Genomic DNA, 22,323 nt, shown 5'->3' with positions numbered 1-22,323 from the left:
TGTTTATGAGTATAAGTTGCATCTTAAATCTCAGTCACACATAGGACAGTTGTGCAGTTTGGCCCGGAAGACGTATGCCACACAGGTGAAACCAGTGCAGATGGTCTGTGACCCGGGGCCACACAGCTCGGAGAGGTGCCTTGTATTAAAGTGGGACAGCCTGCGTGTCCCTGTCTGGCCTCCTGAGATAGATAAAGATGTAGTCTCTATAGTAGGCCTCCGGAAGTACCCAGCAGCCCTGGTGCTTCTCTGCATGCCCTGCATAGAGCCTGCTGCGGGCTGCACCTGTGTGGTGGCTGAGGCTCATGTCTGTGTCCTTTGGCCTTGTTTTATTTTCTCACCTGCCAGATATGTAAAAGAGTTCTGGCATACTTGTGTAAATCCATTATTCAAAAGTAGTTGGGAAGAAACTGCATAGATGCCTCACATTGACCTTGAGCTTTTCTTTTTAATGTGGGTCTCCTCCCTTTGGCCTAGAAGTAGCATAAGAACAAGCCATTTTCACAGAAAAAATGGTCTGTCTTTTACTTTTCTTCAAACATGCAACCTTTTTGGTCCGTCTTTGATTCTCCATCTGTAACAGAACCCAGCATGGGATTTCTTTCGCTCCACTGGCTCTGAGAGAAATAGAAGTGCAACTGCAGGGGCTAACAGGTGTTGGCAGCCTCGCACACAGACCTCCCCAGAGACTGTGGCCAGCAGTAGGAAGGCCCCTGCCCACCCAGCTCCACAGGGCCCTCTGCGCGGGGAAGGACGTCAGCACTCACTCTGCCGTCGCTCTGTGCCTCTGCACATGCTCTGCCAGCCGCACTGTGCTGCTCACTCCTGGCACTGCCAGAGCCCCCATCCTTCTGCCCTGCCACTTGTGCCCTACAGGGCTTCACAGGTCACATCTCCCTCCGCACTGAACAGCAGGCTTCAGGAATGGGCACCAAAAGCTTTCCTGACCTGAGGGACTGTTAGGATGTCTTAGGAGAAAAGGAAACACATACTTATTTAAATCCTCGGCACCACTGCATGAAGTCAGTTCTGGCTACAAAGTTATAGCCAGACCCCTCCCGTGGCAGAACCAGGTCCACATCCAGAATGCTCCAGTTTGGAAATACATGCTTTTATTGTGGAATAGCTCCCTGTAAGGAAGATGGGAAGAAGGTGCTGGGAGTGCCTGTCTCTCTTCCTGTGCTCTGCTGACAGTCTTTCCTTCCCAGCAATGATCGGCACAGGGTCCTTGGAATGCAAGGAGGTTGCCACTTGGCTGGGCATGTTTCTTCTTTGCATCCAGTACCAAATTAGTAACCATTCCAAAACAGTAAGAAAAAAGTTACAAATACAAGAGTTGGAGAGAAACAGAAAACCAGGAGTAGTCAAGTGAATTGGCTGATAGGTAAAACCAGAAAGTGGCTGGCTTGTCACAGAGCTGAGGAGATGTGTAGGATATGGAGAACATCATGATAACTACAAGCAGACCATGGACTGAGGCCAGCATTGGCTTTAGCAAGGAGTCCACTGGTCAGGTGCTGCCTTGCGTTGAGGTGGAAGACGGGGTGAAGGCGTTTGAGCCCAGTGTGCTAACTCCAACTTGATGCCTGTGTGTGTTCACAGATCCACTGGCATGGAGTCTGGAAGGAGGGGTCCTGGTTCTGATCCTTCCCGTCCAGTACATCGTGTCTGTGTACCTGCTTCACTTTCCCTTGGTCCTTCGTATTCCCCACTGGAGTCCAATGTCTGGAGCCCTTGGTTCCTCTCAGTAGCACTCAGGTGCCATCTAGTGGTCACGACTCTGGGAAACAGCTCCCAAAGAGGCAGAAAAGTGAGACCCGGCTGTTCTTCCCAGCTATTTTCTTTGCTGTCAATAATAATGAAAAATTTAGTGTTATAGCTTGACTTAAAGAAAACTTCTGACATTTCCACACTTTTCAGCTTTTTGACTAGGACAAATTGCTTGACTTCTATTTTTTTTCCTTATGTGAAACTGAGATGATAAATCATGATAAGGTGAATGAGTTCTTTAATCAAAAAGATTATTTTTAAAAAGTCAACTTTTAGAATAAATCCAGGGGTGTTTTTTTAACTTTCCAAATTATATCCTTTCTTTAAAAATACAGTATTACCCAGTTGGAATTGATATTTATAAGCAGAAACATAGCAATGTCTGAAGAAGACCAGTTTTGGTTTTTTTGTACTCAAAATTTGCAAAGAAGCGATATTTGAGAGGGTATTTCAACAGTAAGGGTGAGCCACACAAAGATTTCTACTTAGAGCAGTTGTGTTCCTGTTGTCTGCACGCAGCAAGAAAACCACCCCCTGCGAGCACTGGTGACTTGGAAACTTGTCTTACCCAGTTCCTTCTGCATAAGGCGTGGGAGGATAAACAATGTGAAGTGCTCTTATGTTCTGCAAGTGTGTCATTATGTTAATTGCTTTGGTGGTGTTATTTGTTAATATGCTTCTTTTTATATTTCAGAAAAGATGTTGGTTTAAAGCGATTTTTTCCTAAGAGTTTACTGGATTCTGTCAAGGTAATTAGAGTCTCCTTTATCATAATCAAATAATGCCAATACCTTTTCCCCAATGATCAATTGCTTTTGGGAAGATGAAGTGGTGTAGTTTTCTCCCTTATGTGTAAAAAGCTGTGATGTAAAAATCTGGCAGTTAATTGTAGTTCTGTCAATGGCAAGGAGATTTTTATAGGTCAGCTTTCTGCCACAAAACCATGGTTTCACTTCTTGATTGTAAGTGACACTCAGCTAAGTACACAACTAGAAAGCTAGGTGCAATGCCCCTACTACCTGGGCCTCCGACATCTCGGGCAATTGAGTGTACAGAGGAGAGGAACCCTGTGAAAGAATTGCGGGGGGCACGCAGAGGCATCTGTGTGCGTCCGTGTGCATCTGCGTGCACGGTAGGACCAGGGATGGGACTGCCCTGTGCTGCTTCCCACTCGATCTGCCGCACAGGTCCAAACGTCCTGGTGTACTGGGAGCACACCGACTTTGACTCCAGACAAACTCCGCCTCAGATGGACTCACCATTTGCGAGCCTCATTCTTTGGGACCTAGTTTCTTATATACATAATGAAGGAAATACAGGGTCGGTGTGACCATGCCCTCAGTACATGTCATAAACATGTTCGCAAGTCATAAACAGTGACTGCTACTGCTCTAATTCTTTACTAAAAAGGTGTTGTTCTATATCCCATGACTTGGGTCATGGGAGAGCATGTAGCATAAGAGTTCAGAAAACTAAAGTTTGAAGAAACAGCCCCCAAGCCAGCTGCCCTGGTGAGAGCCCTGCTTCTGTGGGAATCGCCTGTGACTCTGGTCCATTACTCTCTGTATTTCATTTCCTTATCTGTAATGTGAAGGAAACCAGTTTTTAGCACGTAGCCTCTGTGTGAAGATCATGGGTGGTGTGTGTGAAGTTTGGGAATGAGGAGCTGAGCCTGAGTGGGCAGCCAGCATGTCTAGCCAAGAGGAGCAGCAGCACCTCATGCCCACCACGATTCCTGCTGGGCTCCGTCCCAGCTGCATGTCTGGGAGACACAGGGTCCTGGCGGCTCTTCTGCTCTCTGCTGGCTCTCAAGGGGTTGGGGTGCCAACACAACTAATTGAGTGCAGTCTGTGGGGAAAGCCTGCCAGACCTGGGTCCCAGTACTCAGGGCCATTGGAGTGAGGTGTAGGGACCAGAGTCTGGAGCAACAGCACTCTCCCTTTCTCACACAGCTCCTGGGGAGCCCACGGGGAGGACGGGCGCACCAGAGTCAGGTCTACAGTAGGCAGTAGTCAAGCCCAGCAACTGTGCATGCAGGAGCAGCAGAGGCAGGTGCCTCCACCTCCCAGGCTCTTTCTCCAGTCCTTCAACTCACCTTGGAGTTCTCATTCACGTTCCTCATTGACGGTGAAACGCTAAAGCAAGCTCAAGGATGAGGCTCTGTCACAGCCCACACAGTTAGGGTGGCAGAGGTGGAAGGTACAGGCACGGAGACTGTTCCCACCCTCGAGCCACCCACGGGCCAGTGTGCGTATTTGGCAGTCAGGAGACAGAGAGCTTTAGTGAAGTGGAGGTTTGTGGCAATTTCTAGGGCACCCAGGGAAACAAGAGGACAAGGGAGTTTGTGCCTCCTGGGGTTAGCCTGTGGGGGCTGGCCACACTGCTGGAGCTGGAAGGATGGGAGACTGCTGACTGGAATGTCTGGGGTGAGGCCTGAGGAGGCTGGGAAGGGCCCGAGTGGAAGAGGGGCCCCTGGGCAGCCACTGCTCGGGCACAAGGAGGATGATGGAGATGTTGACCGGGGAGGACCAGGTGTCAGGGCTTCACCCTGCCACCGGTGGTATAGTGTGCTGCTGGCTGTTGAACACATTGGGGGTCCACCAGGGGCCCTTGCTGGCCTCAGGATTATCGCAGGTCTCCTCTGATCCATATGTTCAAGAGCTGTTGTCACAGGAAGCATGCCTGCTGTCATTTGAAATTATTCTAGATCAAAACACATCCTTGGCCAGAGCTGCAGCTCAGTGCCAGGGCGCTTGCTTAGCCTACAAGCTGTGGGTACAGGTCGCAGTGCCCAGGTGAGCGCAGCGGGAGGGAGGCGGATGCCCTGGAGTTTAGGGAGGCCTGGCCCTGCCCTCTGCCTGACTTACCCAACTCAGCTCCAGGGTTCTCTCCCAGTCTCCCTCACCAAAGTAGAGGAAGAAATTCACTCCTCGTGGTCTTAGGACCTTGCTGTGCATTTTAATTGTTCATCTTACTCTCCATGTGTGACCCCATCGCTCTTTCCTTGTTTGCATTTGTCTGCCTGCCTGCACTCTGCTGTAAGATCCATGAGGCCAAGAGAGCATCTGTGCGTTTCCCATGCTCCCTGTGGGGCTTGGTTAGTACCTGACACGTAGTAATAGTGTGCAAATCCTGCTTAAATGGAAGAATGAAAAACTTAGCAGCATGAAAAAGGAAAAGTAGAGAAGATGCTGGAGAGAACCCTGAAATTCGGATTAAGAAAGATGGTGGAATTGAAAGCTAGGCAAGTTTACTGCTCTGGGTTTGCCTGCTGTTCTGCCACCACACCATGAAAGAGACCCACCCACCTACAGACCCTTCCAGGCACTCTCTGCATCCACCGTTTGCCTTCCCTTGCCTGGCTGGCTCCCTGGTGTTTTTTTCTGCCATCTTGAGCTGCACTTGACAGTGCAGAGTGGAGCTCAGCCGGGACAGGGTTTAGGCTGAGCAGAGCCCATCTGCCTTGCCGTGGACCCTTGCTCAGTGGGCACTGGAAAGTTGAGCACTTGTTGCAGATTTTGCAGGAGGGAGAAACATAATCTCTTTTTGATTTTAGAATATAACTCCAACAGCAGCCTGAAAAACAGATGGAAAGTCCGTTAACCAGAGGCGGGAAGGCACAGGAGTGGTGCAGACCGATGAGATGTGCCGTGACTAAGGCCTGTATGGCAGGAGGGATGGCGGAGGGACTTGAGGAGACTTTGTGGGAAGCACAGAGCCTTGTGCTTTTCAGAAGCACCATTGCTGCTGGTGTGATGCAAGCAGAGTTCATCTTTAGCTGCTGTCAGCCATAGAATCATCAGACCCATGGAGGAGCTCACAAATGAAGTTCTTGACACTGGTTTCTGAGATGATGCCCTTTTAAATAAAAAGAGTTGACCTAACTTTGGAAGTCAAATAATGTGTGCTCGGCTTCTTAAAAGGGTTAAGTCAGACCAAGATTTCTTCACCTTCTGCATGAGTTGTTGCAGTGTCGCTTTGTTTGCTATCAGCTTGTGTGGAATATGGTACTAAGGTAAAGCTGCTCCTATGTGTTGTATGACAACTAGCAGCACAAATCAGGTGGCATTCAGACAGCCCCTTCTTCAAAAATGCCCCTGAAGCTTCATCTGACAGGATAACGATGCCTGCCTTATTTCTTCTGGAGGAGTTTCAGGGAGTGGCCGGGCCAAGTTACAGTTGTTTTCCCTTTATCAAGCTGTGTCAATACATTTGTTTGTCCAAAAACCATTTTGTTTTACCTGCCCTTTCCCCTTACATTTGAATTTCTAGAGGCTTATTTGCAGTTAACCTTCACATGGAACTGTTGAAGAACTATCTTACTGTACTTGGTGGACCATGAATGAGCTAGGATGGACGTGTAAAACAAACGAGAAAGATGATTGAAATTTAGTATAGGGAGAAACACATCTTTAAAACCACTGTACCAGCAATACTAGTAAATCCAACCCATGTCCAGGGACAGTGCAAATTCCGATCATTCCTCATCGGAGTCATGAGCAATGAGGAGACCCAGAGGCTGCCCAGCAAGCAGGCTGAGGGTGAGATGTGTGAGCGTGTGTGGTGCCTGGGTGGGAGAGATGGCAGTGGTGAGGTGGTAGAGGTGAGGGCATGCCAGTGGGTGACGGCGTCTTGGCTGTAGGGCTGTGCACACTTGCACTGTGGCAGGCACACAGGGAACACTGTTGCCTTGGCAACTCTGCCATGGGCCCGACATTGCTGCTATAGGTAGCAGGTCATAATTCAATAATAATTTAATTTAGAATTAGCAATATTAAGAGATCAGTAATAACAGGTTTGTTGGGTTCCCAAGTAACAAGGTAAAATGGTTTAATTTTACTCTTAAAGAAAATAGCCATCACCTTCATTCTATGATGAGCAAGAACACATGGATTTGTACAGTCCTCTGGCAGGGAGTTCCTGGCATTTTCAGTGTGCCAGGACCTGAGTTGGGGCATGGAGAGTGTGTGGGGCCGGCCCCAGCTTCAGGAGCTTGCTGTGGGTCTAGGCCTTCTAAACAGGACGGAAGGTGCTCGTCATACACTGCTGATTGTCTGTCCCGAACCTCTATAGGTAACTTATTCCTTAATAATATGTTCTAAGTCCATTATTCTTTTATAGCACATTTTCTTTAACCTAACATTATTACCTTTCCATTTGAGAGACTTAGGAATCCATTATTGCTAGCAACAGCTGAAAATCATTAAGTTAATGAATATGAAAATATTTACTATTTTAGCATGACTGAATAGTTGTAATTTCTGATGGTTCAACCTACTCATTCTGCTTTATTTTGAAGAAGCATCACATTCTTAGTCATTCTCTCTCCACATGTGAATTGGTTTAAAACCGAAGTGTGTGTGCAGCTGAGGGCCTTGCTTCCTAATCCTGGGCAGACACAGCGGTGCTGGATCCTGAAATGCACTGCAGGACAGCCTTGCTCCCAGCTAGTTCTACAAATGCGTGAGTCAACACCAAGAGATCCTGGGAAGTTGGGTTCTGTTATAGGGAGAAATACATCGTTAAAACCACTGTACCAGCAATACTAGTAAATCCAACCCATGTCCAGGGACAGTGCAAACTCCAGTCATTCCTCATCCGAGTCATGAACAATGAGGAGACCCAGAGGCTGCCCAGCGAGCAGGCTGAGGGTGAGATGTGTGAGCGTGTGTGGTGCCTGGGTGGGAGGGATGGCAGTGGTGAGGTGGTAGAGGTGAGGGCATGCCTAATTTTTCCTTACTGAGAAATTAGGGAAAAAAACAGTGTTTTCTAAGCTACCTCCCTTATGAAGACTAATCTTGGAACTCCTTTCAGATTGCAAAGACTTCCTCATTCTAGTTCAGTGCTGGACACTGTGGGCTTGGAATCCCAGTCCTCTTTGTGATCACCTTTTGGTTCGGACCATAGAAAGCTTGGTGCACTTCTGGGCAGGACCCACATCTTAGTTGGAAGGGAGAAAGAGGACTCTGTGTTTGTAGGAAGCCAGCTCCAGATACATGTCCTTCCCCACTCCAGCTGCCCGAGCTGACTGAGGTTGTCTGTCACCATAACGTCTGCTTTTAGCTTTCTGATGTGTATGAGTGCCGTGAGCCAGGCCCAGCAGCCTGCAGAAAACTGACATTTCCACCCTGTGCAACTGAGTGAGATGAACACAATGAAATTGAAGCTCTGAATTCTAACCCCATGTAGTTGTTATTTTCAAACACATTCCCCACTCAGAAATTTTCCAGCAAGTCAAATTATCAGGGTGAGCAGCTTAGTTCTTTACCACCATACATACTCTGTGTCTTTTCTTTTAAAATTTTATTTTGACATACGGTCTTACTTAGTTGCTCAGGCTGCCTTCAAACCTGTGACCCTCCTTCCTCAGCCTCCCAATCGTTGGGATGATAGGTGTGCCCTTCCACATCTGGCTGCATTCTGTTTCTAGGGGAGTTTTGTTGGGCAGAAGAGGACCAAACCAAACTGACTCACCTGGGCAGTCAGGCTGATGGCCCTCGTCCTTGTCATAGAACAGCACACAACTAGATTTTTTTCTTGGTCATCAGGAGAAAGAGTTGCAGAGTCATAATACAAATAGAGCTCAGCTGTTGATCTGATGCAGGAGAAGGGAGAAAGAAAAGCAGACAGGCTCAGATTTCTACCTCAGGTGCTTAGGTGCACTGTAGTGCTCTTGTTCAAGAGGTGGGCTGTTGAAGTCAAAGAGGACTGGGTAGGACTCACAAGGTCCAGCCACTTGGTCACCAGGCGCTGCACCTCAAGGCAGTGGAGATCAGGAGTTAGAGTGAGGGAGCGAGTCTCCTGGCCCTGTGGAGTGGGACCCAAGGCAGCATAGTGAGCATCAGTTCGAGTCAGGAGGGCTCTTAGTGCTCATGCTGAGTGGCGTGGGAGGGTTTAAACTTCTGGAAATCCATGTGGAACTGTACGATGGCCAAGAAACTGAGTCTGAAGCTTAAGGGGAGATCGTGCTTCCTCAGCTTCTGCCCTACTACTTCTCAGATGTGTTTTATTTATTTATATGTGGTGCTGAGAATGGAACCCAGTGCCTCACACATGCCAGGCAAGCGCTCTACCACTACACCACAACCCCAGCCCTAGAGAATGAATTTTTAAAAGCATTAAGCAAGTGATCAGATATGTCTATGGTATGACTGCCAATAGTTGATAAATAAGCAATTGGTGGGAAATTAGACATCTTTTAGTCTTTTCGTCACTGTGACCAAAAGACCTGACAAGAACAACTTGAGAGGAGGTAGTTTATTTGGGGTTCATGGGTTCATAGGTCTCAGTCCATTGATGGCCAGCTCTGTTGCTCTGGGCCGGAGGTGAGGCAGAACATCATGGCAGAGGATAGTCAACTCCACTCACCAGGGACAAATTATTAACTTCAGAGGCACGTCCCCGGTGACCTTCCTCCTCCAGTAGGTACATGTCTACAGTAACCACCCAGTTAGACCATATTAGTACATTAAGGCACTGATACCCTTCATAACCCAACCATTCCAATGCAACTTTGTTGCATTGTCTTACACATGATCTTTGGGGGGACACCTCATATTAAACCATAGTGTTCGACCCCTGATCCCCAGAATCTCATGCCCACCCCACAATACAAAATACATTTAGTCCATTTCCAAGAGTCCCCATAGTCTCAATGAAAGTTTTTAGCATTGCTCAAAAGTCCAAATCCAAAGTCTCCTCTGAGATTCAAGGCAAATTCTCAGCATGAGCCCCTGTAAAAATCAAAAGTAAGTAACTTATACCCAGTGTGTACTGATGCAGAGTAAACATTTTCATTTCACAAGGGAGAAATGGGGCATAGAAAGAAAGGATGGAGCTGGGCATGTGGCACACGTCTGTAATCCCAGTAGCTTGGGAGGCAGAGGCAGGAGGATCACGAGTTCAAAGCCAGCCTCAGCAACTTAGGGAGGCCCTAAGTAACTCAGCAAGACCCTGACTCTCAATAAATTTTTTAAAGGGTGGGGGATGGGGACGTGGCTCATTGGTCAAGCACACCTGGATTTATTCCCAGTACAAAAAAAGAAAGGTGGGATGAGACCTGAGCAAGACTGACATCAATCCAGCCAGGCACGCAGCTTTTGAAGCTCCACAGTCAGTGTCTGGGGCCTGCCACTGGGCATTGTGCTGTTCTCCAAGGGGCTTGTGTAGCTCCACCCCATGGCCTTGTTGGTTGCAGCCCACACGGCCTCTCTCGGCTTGTTTCTGCTTATTTCCTGCGACTTTGGCTTCCTCCTCATATCTCCATGCATCACCCTCTTAGGGGCTGCTCATAGGGACTCCAACCCTGGGGCACTTTGCCTGACCTCCAGGCCTTCCTCTGAAACCTTGGTGGAAGCCTCCATGAGGCTCATCTGTGGTGGCCCCCGTGTCAAGAAAGAGTGGCCTGGCACCCACAGCCTTTGCAGGACTCGTTTTCTGCTTGCTGATGTAAATTTTCTTCCCATCCGAACGTCGGCCGCAGTTCTGGGATGGTGCTGACCTGAGGGGACTGCAGGAAGGGCAGTGTCGATGAGCTCCGTGAGAGGATCAGGCGCCAGAATCCAGTCACTGTGCAGAGCCATGTGCTTACCAGGCTGATGCACACAGCTTGAGTTTCAGCTGCAAGCAACCATCGTAGAGGCTTCTCATCCACACGGATCTTAGCAGAGTACTGTTTAAACCACATTTAGAATGAGGGAAGCCACAGAACCCTGGGGGTCATTTCTTCCCAATGCAGATTGGAGAGCATCTTAGAATAGCCTTGCCTGTGCTGCTTATGGGCTGGTGAGGGGAGCTTCTGACCCTGCCTCCCGACCTAACCCTCCTGAGTCTCCACTTGCTAATTTATGAACAGTAGTACCCATCTTGCAGGGGTCATTGTGAAGACAGAGTCACAACCTCACAGGCCAGTGCACCACTCTTAATGTGTTAATCATTGTCTGCCAGCACTGGGCACACAGAGCAGTTAGTGTCCCTGTGGCCTTGACTGCAGGTTAGAAGCATTCTCCAGCTGCACTGGGTTACTGGAAACAAGGTTTCCGTTCTGGTTCTTCTGTGTATTCCAAATACCAAGCACCAAATAGAATTTCCTTTTTTCTGGAGTGGAAGGAGCCTGCTCTTAGAGTCTGTTTACATTCTGCAGCTCCTAGGATACTATGTGTTGATCTGTAATGAGAAAGCTGGCTGTGGCCTGCTGCAGGCAAGAGGCAAGTCACCGCCAGGGTGCCCTCTTCTAGGTCAGAGTCACCCACACAGCCATAGATGGTGGACCTGTCTCTCCCTCTGTATGCAGGAGCAGAGCCACCTCTTAAAACACAAGTCACTTACCTTTGGTAACCCTCGAGCACCTCACTCCACTTAGGGATGCTTTGTCCTTCAGGAAACTTGTCCCTGCCCTGCCTCAGCCTCCCACTCTGGTCTTTCTCGTCTCACTGGCTGCAGCCCCTCATCACGTGTAACTCTCTCTGACCAGGCTTCTGTCCTCCCAGCTCTTTGTCTGCTGTGTCCCAAATGACTCCCATGGTGACCACCCAGACCCTCCAGATAGCTGCAGCTGCAGCTTCCCCCCCATTACCCCAACCCACTGAGATTAGCAGGTCACGGAGTCCATCTCCCCCAGCTCTGCCTTCTAGTCTCCCAGCTTGCTTCCTTCTATGCTGAGGTATCTAGGACCTCCCCAGTGACCTGCTACACAGCTCCGCCTGGAGTCTATTTTCCTACTGTTCTTGACACCCTTCTCCTGCCAACCTGCTCCTCCCACGGTTTTTGCCATGCCAGGTCAATGCCAGCTCTTACTTACCAGCATCTGATCAAGGCTCACCCCTTTTCTGCTTCTGTACTTGTGCAGTCACTTCCCACCTAGATTATTTGGTCAGCCTCCTATTCGGTCTCTCTTGCTCCTTTTCTGCTATTTACATCACAGCAGCCCAAGTTTCCCTGCTAAAACCTAGGTGAGATAAGGTCACCCCTGCTCCAAGCTCTTGAGGACTAGGCATCACAGCAGGTGATAGCTGGCTTTATACCATGCCTACCTCGGCCTTCAGCTCTCACCCTCTCAGACCTCACCACATGGTCATTACCTGCTGGCCTCTGCAGCTGTTTCTCCCACCTCGGACTGGGACTTTTTCCTGGGAAGCACTAACTCTGCTAGCCAGATGTTCATGTGTAGGAACAGAAATCACAAGTGAGCAAAAGAGGACTGGAGGCCACTGATCATCCCATTCAGGGTAAAACTCATGGTTATTTGACATTTTGCATGCCCGGCAGCCCTGCGTCCATGGGAGCCTCCCCTGTGCTCTGTCTTCTGGGCATGTGTTCTATTCATGCATATAGCTTTGTCATTTCTGTTGCATAACCATATGGTGTGGATTTTAATGTCATTAAATTAATTCCACAAAGCAGTTTCTGGGCCACGTAATGTCAGTTGGGTAGGTGGATATGTCATGACGTAGGTAGCCAGTCCGCGTGTCCCTGTAAATGACCCTGCCCTAGTCTCCTTGTTGTAGAATCTTTGTATCTGTCTTCAGTTGTAATGTCAGGGAACTCAGCTACTCGTATGGCCTTGACCCAAGAGCGGTCCTTCTCTGTTGGGGAAGGTCTTGGGGAAGGTCATCCTCTTCGACCAGCATGCAACTTCGGGAGGCACGCATATGGAGCAGAGAGGGAGGAAAGGGACATCTACTCAGCCACCAGATCAGCCGAATCAACCCTGGCAATCAATGGAGTAAAAGATGTTGTAGCCAGATCTCCCTCACATCCGAATTTTACCTTCTGGATCAAAGGTTGGGGCTTTTAAGTTGATGATTTGTGATACCATTCACAAAGGCTTATTGATTTCCCTTGCTAACAGTGGAACAGGTGGCACCTGAATGTGCTCACCCTTGCCATGTCTGGGCCACATGCATCTGTGGTGTGCACTCAATGCCTGACTTTGTACCACTTGCTCTGATATGCAAATTATTGCCTTAACTTGTTCAAGAAATAAAGCCGTATACCACTGAACTGTACGCTTAGAAATGGTAAGATGGCAAATTTTGTAATGTGTATTCTACCACAATTATTTCAAAAATAATGCTCTGACAAACAGTTATTGTAGGTATGATTTCATAGTAAGATGGGCGTAATGAAGAAATCTTACTATTGCTGTGGTCTTCACACATTGCTAACTCTAAAAAACTCTTTTGTTATTTTATCATGCAGGCCAAAACTTTAAGAAAACTGATCCAACAAACATTTAGACAATTTGCCAACCTTAACAGAGAAGAAAGTATTCTGAAATTCTTTGAGATCCTCTCTCCAGTGTACAGATTTGATAAAGAATGCTTCAAGTGTGCCCTTGGGGTAAGTATGGGAACATGGTGAAAGAGGTCAATTTGATTTCTTCTGGTATTTCTTACCCATCTGTATCTAAATTTGGGATTGAAAGAACTAATTTGTCTTTTTTTTTTTTTTTTAAATGACTATACTATGTTGTCATTTTATAGTGGGGTAAATGCAAAAAGAAAATATGTCAATGTGAGAATGAAGTTGTCTTTAATAGCTTGACTGTGTTCATTAATTAGGTTTTTTTATTCCAGCCTGTGATTTGTCAATTAACTATTCTCCAAGGCTTGCTTTGCCTATTCAGATCATCTTGCCAAAGAAAATCCTGGCTTCTGGCCTGCGGAAGGGGCACACTGTGTCCCTCTCTAGGCTCAGGAGGCCCAGGAGCAGTGAAGTTATATTTTCTCTTTTTTTTTTTTTTTTTAGATAGGTCAATTGCAAACCAAGCCAGCCACCACCCTACTTTAATATATCTATGGCTCTTGATCTAAAATCTTTCTTTTTCTTCTCATCCCTCTGTCCTCACCTGTTTGACCTTCAAAAGTCAAGCTGGATTATTTCAGTGGAACTGGCAATCGGCCCGGAAGAAGGGATCAGTTACCTAACAGACAAGGGCTGCAATGTAAGTCTGCTCCTGTGATGCCACTCAAATGTGACCATAGACAGAGAGGAGTCAGAGTAAGGAGGTGGGGTGCTCTGTAGAGGCAGCACCCTGCATCAGGCCTCACCCTCAAGTGGTGCTTCTTACTTAAGGGACAAAGACAGGAGAAGGCCTAGACCCCTGTTGAGACTCTTCGGAGTTCTGTAGTCTGGAAGGAAATGGATTAGACAGGTCTTATGTATCTTAGTGAGACTTGAACAAGGCTGTTCAGTTCACCTGGAGAGTGTTGAGTTTTGATCTCTGTGTGTGTGTCCTGCTGGGGATTTATCCTAGGTCCTTATATTTCAGTAAAGCACTTGCCTGGATGTGTGAAATACTTTGGACAGCATTATAGTGAGGTGCACCTGCTCTGAATCTCAGAGAGGACGACCAGAAGTAATCCATAGAAGTACAGCAGGAGGGTGGTAGGGAAGAGCCCTGAGGGAGAATGTCAGAGGGAGGTGGAGAAACAGCAATGAAAAGCATTCCAGTGTGTCATTTCCATACCCTGAATGTCTTGCTGTGCTTCTGAATTTTTTTTTTTTTTTTTTTTTTAATTTTTGAGATGGCAGCACTCGAAACTCACTGATAGACTATTTGACTCATGTGCCACACCAGCTTACTGATCTTTGGAGGAGCCTCAGATCTCCTGTTACATATGCACGTGCATTGGTTGCAAATGCAGACTGACACAGGCGCACTATAGCTAGAGTCCTGACCCTGGCAATGCCCTTTCCGCAACAGGGACCCCTCTTAGTAAAATTCCAAGTATGGCACGGTGTACCATCCCTGGAACACACATGAGGTGCGTTCCTGGGCAGCTCGGTACAGCGCATACGGCCTTACACTCCAGGAGTGGGAAAGCCACATTCCGTGACCTCTGGCAGCCCTGGTCATCATTCACATTCCTTATGCATTGGTTCACTAGAAACCACTCACCCCCTGCAATGGTTTTACCCCAGTGAGTCTAGAGTAGAGCTCAGTGGACAAGTTCATGGCGAGAAATTAGATCAGAAAGTCAGGGAGGGGTCAGGTCACGTAGAGTGTCTGATCATGGAAGTCATATTATCCTGTAAGAGGTATGGGATATGACACTTGCATTGTAGCTTTTAAAGTAGGGAAATATGATCTGATTCACATTTTTAATCATTTACTTTTTAATGTTTATATTTTTGTGGTGCTGTGGATTGAACCCAGAGCTTTGCCCATGCTAGGCCCAGGGGACAAACTACATTCTCCAACTCTTTTTAGTTTTTATTTGGAGACAGAGTCTTAGTTGCTGAGGCTGGCCTTGAACTTGTGATCCTCCTGTTTCTGCCCCCAAGTAACTGGGATCACAGGTGCATACCACCACACAGGTCTCTGATTTTTATATTTTTGAAGTGTCCCCCTGACTTCCAGGTAGGGGATAAGCATGGGTGAGGGAGCCAGTAAGGAAATGGTTGCAGGTTTCTAAGCACAGTGTGGATGGTGTGCTGGGGAGTGGAGGTCTACATGGATGCTGCATCCCTGAAAACAGACTAGGAAGATGCTTTGCTGGGCAGGGCACCCGTGTGAGCCCCTTTCTGAAAAGCAGCTCCTGCTCAAGCCCACGGTGCCCTCTATGATACCTTGGGTGTGGAACCGGCCATACCAGGCCAGTCATTTAGGAAAAGAGGTAGGAATCCTCATGCACAAGGACCATGGTCGTGAAGTGCTCGGAGTTCAGGTGATACCTGTGTATGTCTTATCTTTCCAAGAAGAAAACCTGAACCATTGTCCCTTCTGGCTGTCCTGGAGTCCAGTCAGTCAGTGCAGGATGGGGCTTTTGAATAACACTCTCCTGGAGCCTCTTGCCTGCCCATGGTCTCCCTGCTCCAGCCAACCACAGAGCTTCTTGTGCCTCAGAGCCTTGTTCCAGCCAGTTTGCAGGTACCCCTCCCAGGCTGGCCAGTGGGTCGAAGCAGGGGCTGCTCCTGCTTCCTTCTCTCCTTTGTGGGAGCTGTGCTTTTCCCCACCAGCTCATTCGTCTGAGCGCCCTCAGGACAACACAAAGAACACACATACGCGGAATATGAAGTGCAGGAGACACAGCTCCATGACTGCCCACTGCTGTGGGCTCCCCAGGCTCCAGACTGGGGAGGGCTTCAGAGGAAGGAGCCACAAGCACTTGACAGAATATCTAGCAGAACTGATGAAGTGAGTCTCTTCTCCTTTCCTTCCCTTCCCAAAGCCTACACATCTGGCCGACTTCAACCAAGTGCAGACCATTCAATACTCCAACAGTGAAGACAAAGACCGAAAAGGAATGCTGCAACTCAAAATCGCAGGCGCCCCAGAGGTAGGGACCGTGCGCTCACGGGAGGGAAGGCGAGGCGTCGTGCCAGCTTAGAAATGATGTGTTTTAGGATAAGGATGAAGTTTTCACAGCTCATTAGAATCACAACGTTCTCATTTTTGTAAGGGTTACATTCCAAATCATAGTTAAATGTCCCCAAGGATAGGACAGGAGATCACTTTTAAAAGTCAATTAAGAACACTGTTGTAAAGCTGATTAAAGATGACCACAAAGCATCCAGGAACTCACGTTCTTGGGATCGTATCTGTGTCTGCTCTGGGAGTCTGTGTGTAGTGACAGGGTAATAGCAGCAGTGACTTGTGCTAGTGAGGCTTGTGATGATGTCACAACCAAGCAAATAGCACCTTCGCTTTGGTGAACCCCACAGATGAGGAAGCTGAGGCACAGCCTGGCCACAGTCTTAGTTTTGGCAGGGATGGGGTTCTCCCTGCAGCAGGTGAACCCACAGCCCTTACTCTTAATCACCATGCCACAGTGCGTCAAAAGCAAGAAATGTCACCAGACGTGGTCTTCTGATGAGCACCATGTAACATGGCCCTCTCTGAAGGATGGGCTGAGTACACTCCTGTGGACCATCAAGTGGACACCTAGGGCTCCAGAAGTTTGATTCTCAGGATTAACAAATACTCCCATGTAATATGGAAAACTTGTTGCAAAGTGCAATTTCCTGAAGTCTCTGTGACGAACTCCAGCATTGTTTTCAAGCTGTCCCCTGTCGTTATCCCCCAATAGTGTTTAGAGTAATGGCATTGGGTAGCTCTTCATGTGGAAGGAGACATGAATACTCACTAAATTAGGACATTCTTGGATTTGAAAGTGAACCTGGAGAACACTTAAAGATAGGTCTTAGGAAATATATCAAATAGAACATTTGAAAAGAGTGATTTCTTAATGTTTGGGCAGAGCTCGCTATGCTAAAAACTGTGGAATTTTACTAATTTTCTTTAAGGCTAGAAAAACTGTGATGGACAGTAATAAAAATTGATACCACATTAGTCTCACTTCTAAGAGAAGTTTTACTTCAGCTCTCTGATTATCTAAATGTGTGCTAGGGGAGCCAGACACCCTAAATAAAAATACATTTCCTGCCTTTTGTGAGCTTCAGCTGACGTGGTCGTCCTCTTCCCCTGGAGCGGTCTCTGGTCACACGTCTGAGGACTGGTGTCCTTAAACAGCAGCTACCTGTTGCACTACAGTCTGGTGACAAGCTCATTCCGCGTCCGCTCCCTGGCCCATGTTGTGGAGGTCTGATGTCAGTGCAGCTGTCTCTCTGGTTGCTGGAAGAACAATAGTGTCTCTTTCTTGGTTTTTCCCCTGTTCAGCCTCTGACAGTGACAGCCCCATCCCTGAGCATCGCGGAGAACATGGCGGACCTGATAGACGGATACTGCCGGCTGGTGAGTGGAGCCACGCAGTCCTTCATCATCAGACCTCAGAGAGGTGAGGCTCTGCTTTTGTCCTGGCCCCTCTTTTCTCCTGAGCAGGTAGAGGTGCTCCCCTGGCAGCCTTCCCCTGGTTCCGTCACGCTGTAATGTTGACCTGATTGGATGGATAAGGTGCTTGCTTCCGTGGTGTGTGCTGTGGTGCTGAACCAAGTGGAGGTAAAGACGGCGTGGCCTGCATTCGCAGACCCCTGTCGGCACAGCCTACTTAGAGCATTTTCTGAGTTACTGCTAGTACTTTAAGTAAAATTTCGAGATTTTATTCTGTTTTTAACTCATGTTAAATAAAGTTTATTTCTTGCTTTTTCTAACATACTTGAAAAGCTTACAATAGTTGAATAAAATAAATTCTAAATCATGATGTGAAATCAAAGATTAGAAGGAATAAATAACCTAGAAAGGTGTCTGTCCTTTCAGAAGTGCCACAGGAGTTTTGCAAACAAAGCAAAGCATGTTCCAGAGAATCTGGAGTTCGTAAATGATCAAGTGAAAATATTCCCGGCGGGACACTAACGTAGCATGAATCAGGGAAGCCTGGGCTCTGGAGTTGTGTCAGCCAGTGGGTCATGTCATGAGTCCCCTGTACTGGCATCTGTCCGTGCCTGACTCCACAGAGCAGAGTGGCAGACCTGCCTCCATGGTGTGGGGAGGCTGGTGACTTCCTGGGGGGAGGGCAGGCTTGCACAGAAGCTCAGTCACATTCTTCTGTCGTGCTGGGTCTTGACGTACTAGATTAGCCTTGACTTTGAGACCTCTTCTGTAAAAAAGGAGATGCCACCTTGTAGCATTGGGTGGACCCCAAATGGTAGCTTAAAGTGGCTTGCAACACTCTGCAGAGTTTGCCTTGATGGCCTAAACCCCTTCCAGCACTCATCTAGTGACCAGGATGGTCAGAAAGAATCCCAAGGCATATGTGTTGTGTCCAGCAAACTGGATTGAGTTAAATAGTGACCAGAGGGGGAGGGTCACACAAGCGAAATGAATGACAAAGACTGACTCCTGGGATGGAGTCCAGAGAGCCCCACCTGCCCTGCAGGACAACTCTGACCACAGAGCACCCTGGGCACAGTGGGAATGCAGTGGGCATGTGTTTCCAACGGGAGTCACATTTAGAAGGTGGGGACACGGTTGTGCTCTGGAGCAAGAGCTGAGGCCACAGCCACACTGCACTGACAGAGCCCCAAGCGCATGAGGCCCAGATATGGTGCACCTCACAGAGGCTGTTCCCATGAAGAGCACGCCAGGGAAGACTGTGCTTTTCTACAATGTGTGTGTTATTGTAGTTTCCTTCATCTGAAAGGTAGTAATAAAATTGCTTTCAGAAATGTTCGAAGCTCCCGTTAGTTAGAACCTCTGCAGCCATACGTATTTGATTTTTCACTTTGTGCTTTATGTAGGCCACTATACCTTGCAAGTATTTAAATGTCTTGAGCTAATTCCTTCAGAAAGTGCTTTGGAACAAATGTTGGATATAGTGTATCCTCTGTCTCCTTTTTAGTAAATAATTTTCTAATTTCACCCTAACTTCCCAAAATGTTTTTTATCACTGTTTTGTAAATATATTTAATACCTAATAACAACATTCAAACAGTAGACACTGATCCATCCCACATTTAAGGGGTCAGGATATCCCCATGCCCGCTGCACAGCTAATTCACTCTTGGTCCTGAAGGGAGGAACGCTGTGCTATGGAACATGAGATGAGGTGCCCTTAGAGTTTCATTCACAGGGAAGAAAATGAAGGAAAATACTCTGCATGAAGAGCTGCTTGTTGGCTGCTGCCAGTTCTTCAGTGTCTTTTAGGGTGAATGTATCTTATTCTGAATCCTAGCATATTTATATATTACATGACTGTGATTTTTGTGGTGCCAAAGACCAAACCCAGGGTGTTGGCCTGCTAGGCAGACACTCAATCACTGAGTGTCTTTTACTTAACAATTGAATAAGTCCCTGAGGCAAAACCATATTTATTGCCTACTTGATTTAATATTGAAGTCAACCCTTTTTAAAGGATAGTAGTCAGAAATGTATGTGCAAAAACATGTGCATTTTTTTTAATTGAGATTTGTTCCCCCAGAATGATGGAAAGGCTGGGTAGGGGCAAAGGTGAGAGGAGATGGTCTGATAAGGTGCCTGTGGGAACAGAAACTCTGACATGGCATCTTTCACAGAGCCAGGAGGAGGGTCTTGAATGTCTCTCCATAAAGGATGATGAATTGGTCGGGAGGTGGCTTGGGTCTGCCCTGATCTGAACGTGACGCTGGCCATATGTGTACTGAGGCATCCTGGGTACCTATGATGTACAGGTTTTTATCAGTTAAAATACATTTGAAGTTTTAAAATACAAGAAAGATTCAAATAACATGAAATGTATTTCTCAAATCTGTTACACTGTTTTCCTGGCAATAGGCTTTCAATAAAAATAACATATGCTAGGGGCTGGGGTTGTGGCTCAGTGGTAGAGTGCTTGCCTGCATGTGTGAGGCACTGGGATCAATTCTCAGCACCACATTTAAATGAATAAAATAAAGGTCCATCAACAACCAAAAAAAATTGTTTTAAAAATGATGCATGCTGGTCTGTCTCTAGATTATGAGCTACTTCATAGAGGCAGCATGTGCAGGCACAGGTGCCTAACAGAGCGTAGCAGTAGGAATTGGCTGGTCAGCTCTGTGTCTGAGCTCGGGCACGCCCATGTGACTATGTGTGTGTTGATCTACCTTCATTATTTTGGATTTATAAAGTGCTCTTAAAGGTGATGTTTATTGACAGAAAACATAATAAAAACCACAAACTGGACCAAAACGTCCTGACCAGGCTCCACCAGCATCAGTATATGGCCTTGACCTGACTGGGGCATTAGCTGACCTATCCTTACCTGCAAGAAAGTTCACAGTCAGTTTTGTGATTTAGTAAAATTCCCCTTGGAAGAAAGAATTGTGTGCTTTAACCTTGCTCTCTGAGATTTCCCGCAGAACTGCAGCCAGTGCTGCACTCTGCCATAGAGGGTGTGAGCTCCTGCGTGCAGCTCAAAACCCAGAAGGTGGAAGAGAAGTGGGTAGGTGTTGCTATACAACTAAAATACTCCTTTTCGTAAGAGAGGGACATTTTAAAACTGTGACATGGAGTGAAAAATGTTTATGACACATAAAGAATCACAACTTTATTTTTCATGTGTTCTTCTAGCTCATTGAATAAAAGCCCAACATAGAAACAGCACCTTGTAGAAGAATGAACATGCAGATGTCCTGTAAACATGGACCCAAACAGGGACATATGTCATTTTGCATTTATTAGGTTATTTTTAAAAACAGCAGCTATCAGCCACTGCACCAGGCATTGGGAGCATGCTGCTACCTACTTGGTGCCAGTTAGTGCAACATTGCCAACAGGCCATAGGCACACTGGCTGTGGTCCCCTGGCAGCACTGCCACAGGACGATCACTTGTGCCGTCCCAGACAGCAGAAGCCAGAAGCAGAGCAGGGGTCAGTGTGCAGGCAGCAGTGCTGCACCCTCAATGACGGCCCACAGGCTTGATGTGGGACTGCAGCACCTGGTGTCCACGCAGGGCTGGTGTCCTAAGTGCCTGCAGCATCAGGAAGGTGCAGGAGGTGGACAGTGCTCCTGGGGAGCCAGCCATTGGCTTCCCCTCCTTCTTTACTGGGTATACTTCACAATTTAGATTTCTTTCTTTTTTTTTTTTTTTGCCGTACTGGGGATTGAACCCAGGGCCTTGTGCTTGCAAGGCAAGCACTCTACCAACTGAGCTATATCCCCAGTCCCACAATTTAGATTTCTTACAGTGAATCTATATTAAATGCAAAAGACCGGTAGAGAAAATCTTTTATTCAGAAATTGAAATGAAAAGTCATGCAACTCAAACAAAATGGAAGGCGATGCAAAGATTCTTAAAAGCATGTATTCAGAGGAATAAGGTCTATCCAGACAGACGTGAGAAGCTGTGTTGACTCATTTACAGGCGTGGTGAAACCTAACTCGCAGACTGAGCACTCCAGTTAATGAGTGTGTGGTTTCCTGACGCTCTGAAGATGGTGTCTGCTGCCTTCTCACTTCTTCAGGTTCACTCTCAGGACTCTCCAGTTGCCCTTTACCTTGTCACAGCTAACTTCTGCCCATGCCCAGCTACTTTGGAATCTGTATTATTCATAAACAGAAGGATTGATTTTTTTCCCTCAGAGGAAGTAGAAGTTTCACAGAGCACAAAAATACCTAAAAGCTGAATCCAAACATCACACCCATGTCACTGGAAAGGCCGTCTTGCTGAGTGACGGTATCTAGTGTGGTCATGCTCAGGGGTGGTGAGCTCATTGTGGGCTTCCCCACTCTGACACACAGTCTTTGCAGCATGCCAACTGGCCATCTAGCTCAGCAGGCAAGGCTGCTGGCACTGAGGTGCTGCAGCTCTGCTGTGGGCATGTGCGTGTGCATGTGCATGCCCTGTTATACAGGTCTCACAGGGTCCCTGAAAGAGGCAGTCACTTGGGGGCCCCAGGGTAACTATGTCCTTCCTCAAGCAGTGGCCTGAGAGCTGCCTCAGTGCCAGGTGCCCTGCAGGTATTGGGTGCCACGGGGCAGGGCAAGTAGTCCACAGATATGTGCTGTGTGGAGTGCCCTGCCTATAGCAGACGCAGGTCTACAGAAGACGGTGCTGAGATTGAGCCTCAGAGGACTGGTAAGGAATGAGGAAGGAGTTCCCACTGGAAGGAGAGCACCCATGAAATCGGGCCTGTCACAGTCAGGGTGGCACTAAGTGCCAGGGACAGGATCTGGGAGTAGTAGAAAGTGAGAC

At 47.5% G+C, this 22,323-nt stretch overlaps 1 protein-coding gene across 10 annotated transcripts in view; it reads left to right on the top strand.

Annotated features, from left to right (window-relative positions):
* Window positions 1-22,323, top strand: part of PTK2 (protein tyrosine kinase 2) — a 254,857-nt gene that overhangs the window by 135,795 nt on the left and 96,739 nt on the right. For all 10 annotated transcript variants that reach the window (XM_079106752.1, XM_079106751.1, XM_079106749.1 and 7 more), the window contains 5 exons: window positions 2,465-2,519; window positions 12,970-13,110; window positions 13,637-13,714; window positions 15,945-16,052; window positions 17,393-17,510. In XM_079106752.1, coding sequence (XP_078962878.1) covers window positions 2,465-2,519; window positions 12,970-13,110; window positions 13,637-13,714; window positions 15,945-16,052; window positions 17,393-17,510 — 500 coding nt within the window. The remainder of the gene's footprint in view (window positions 1-2,464; window positions 2,520-12,969; window positions 13,111-13,636; window positions 13,715-15,944; window positions 16,053-17,392; window positions 17,511-22,323) is intronic.

Source organism: Sciurus vulgaris (assembly GCF_902686455.1).
Source record: "Sciurus vulgaris genome assembly, chromosome: 1".
NCBI lineage: Eukaryota > Metazoa > Chordata > Mammalia > Rodentia > Sciuridae > Sciurus > Sciurus vulgaris.
Note: the sequence above shows the minus strand (reverse complement) of the source record. Positions and strands in the feature narration are given on the sequence as shown.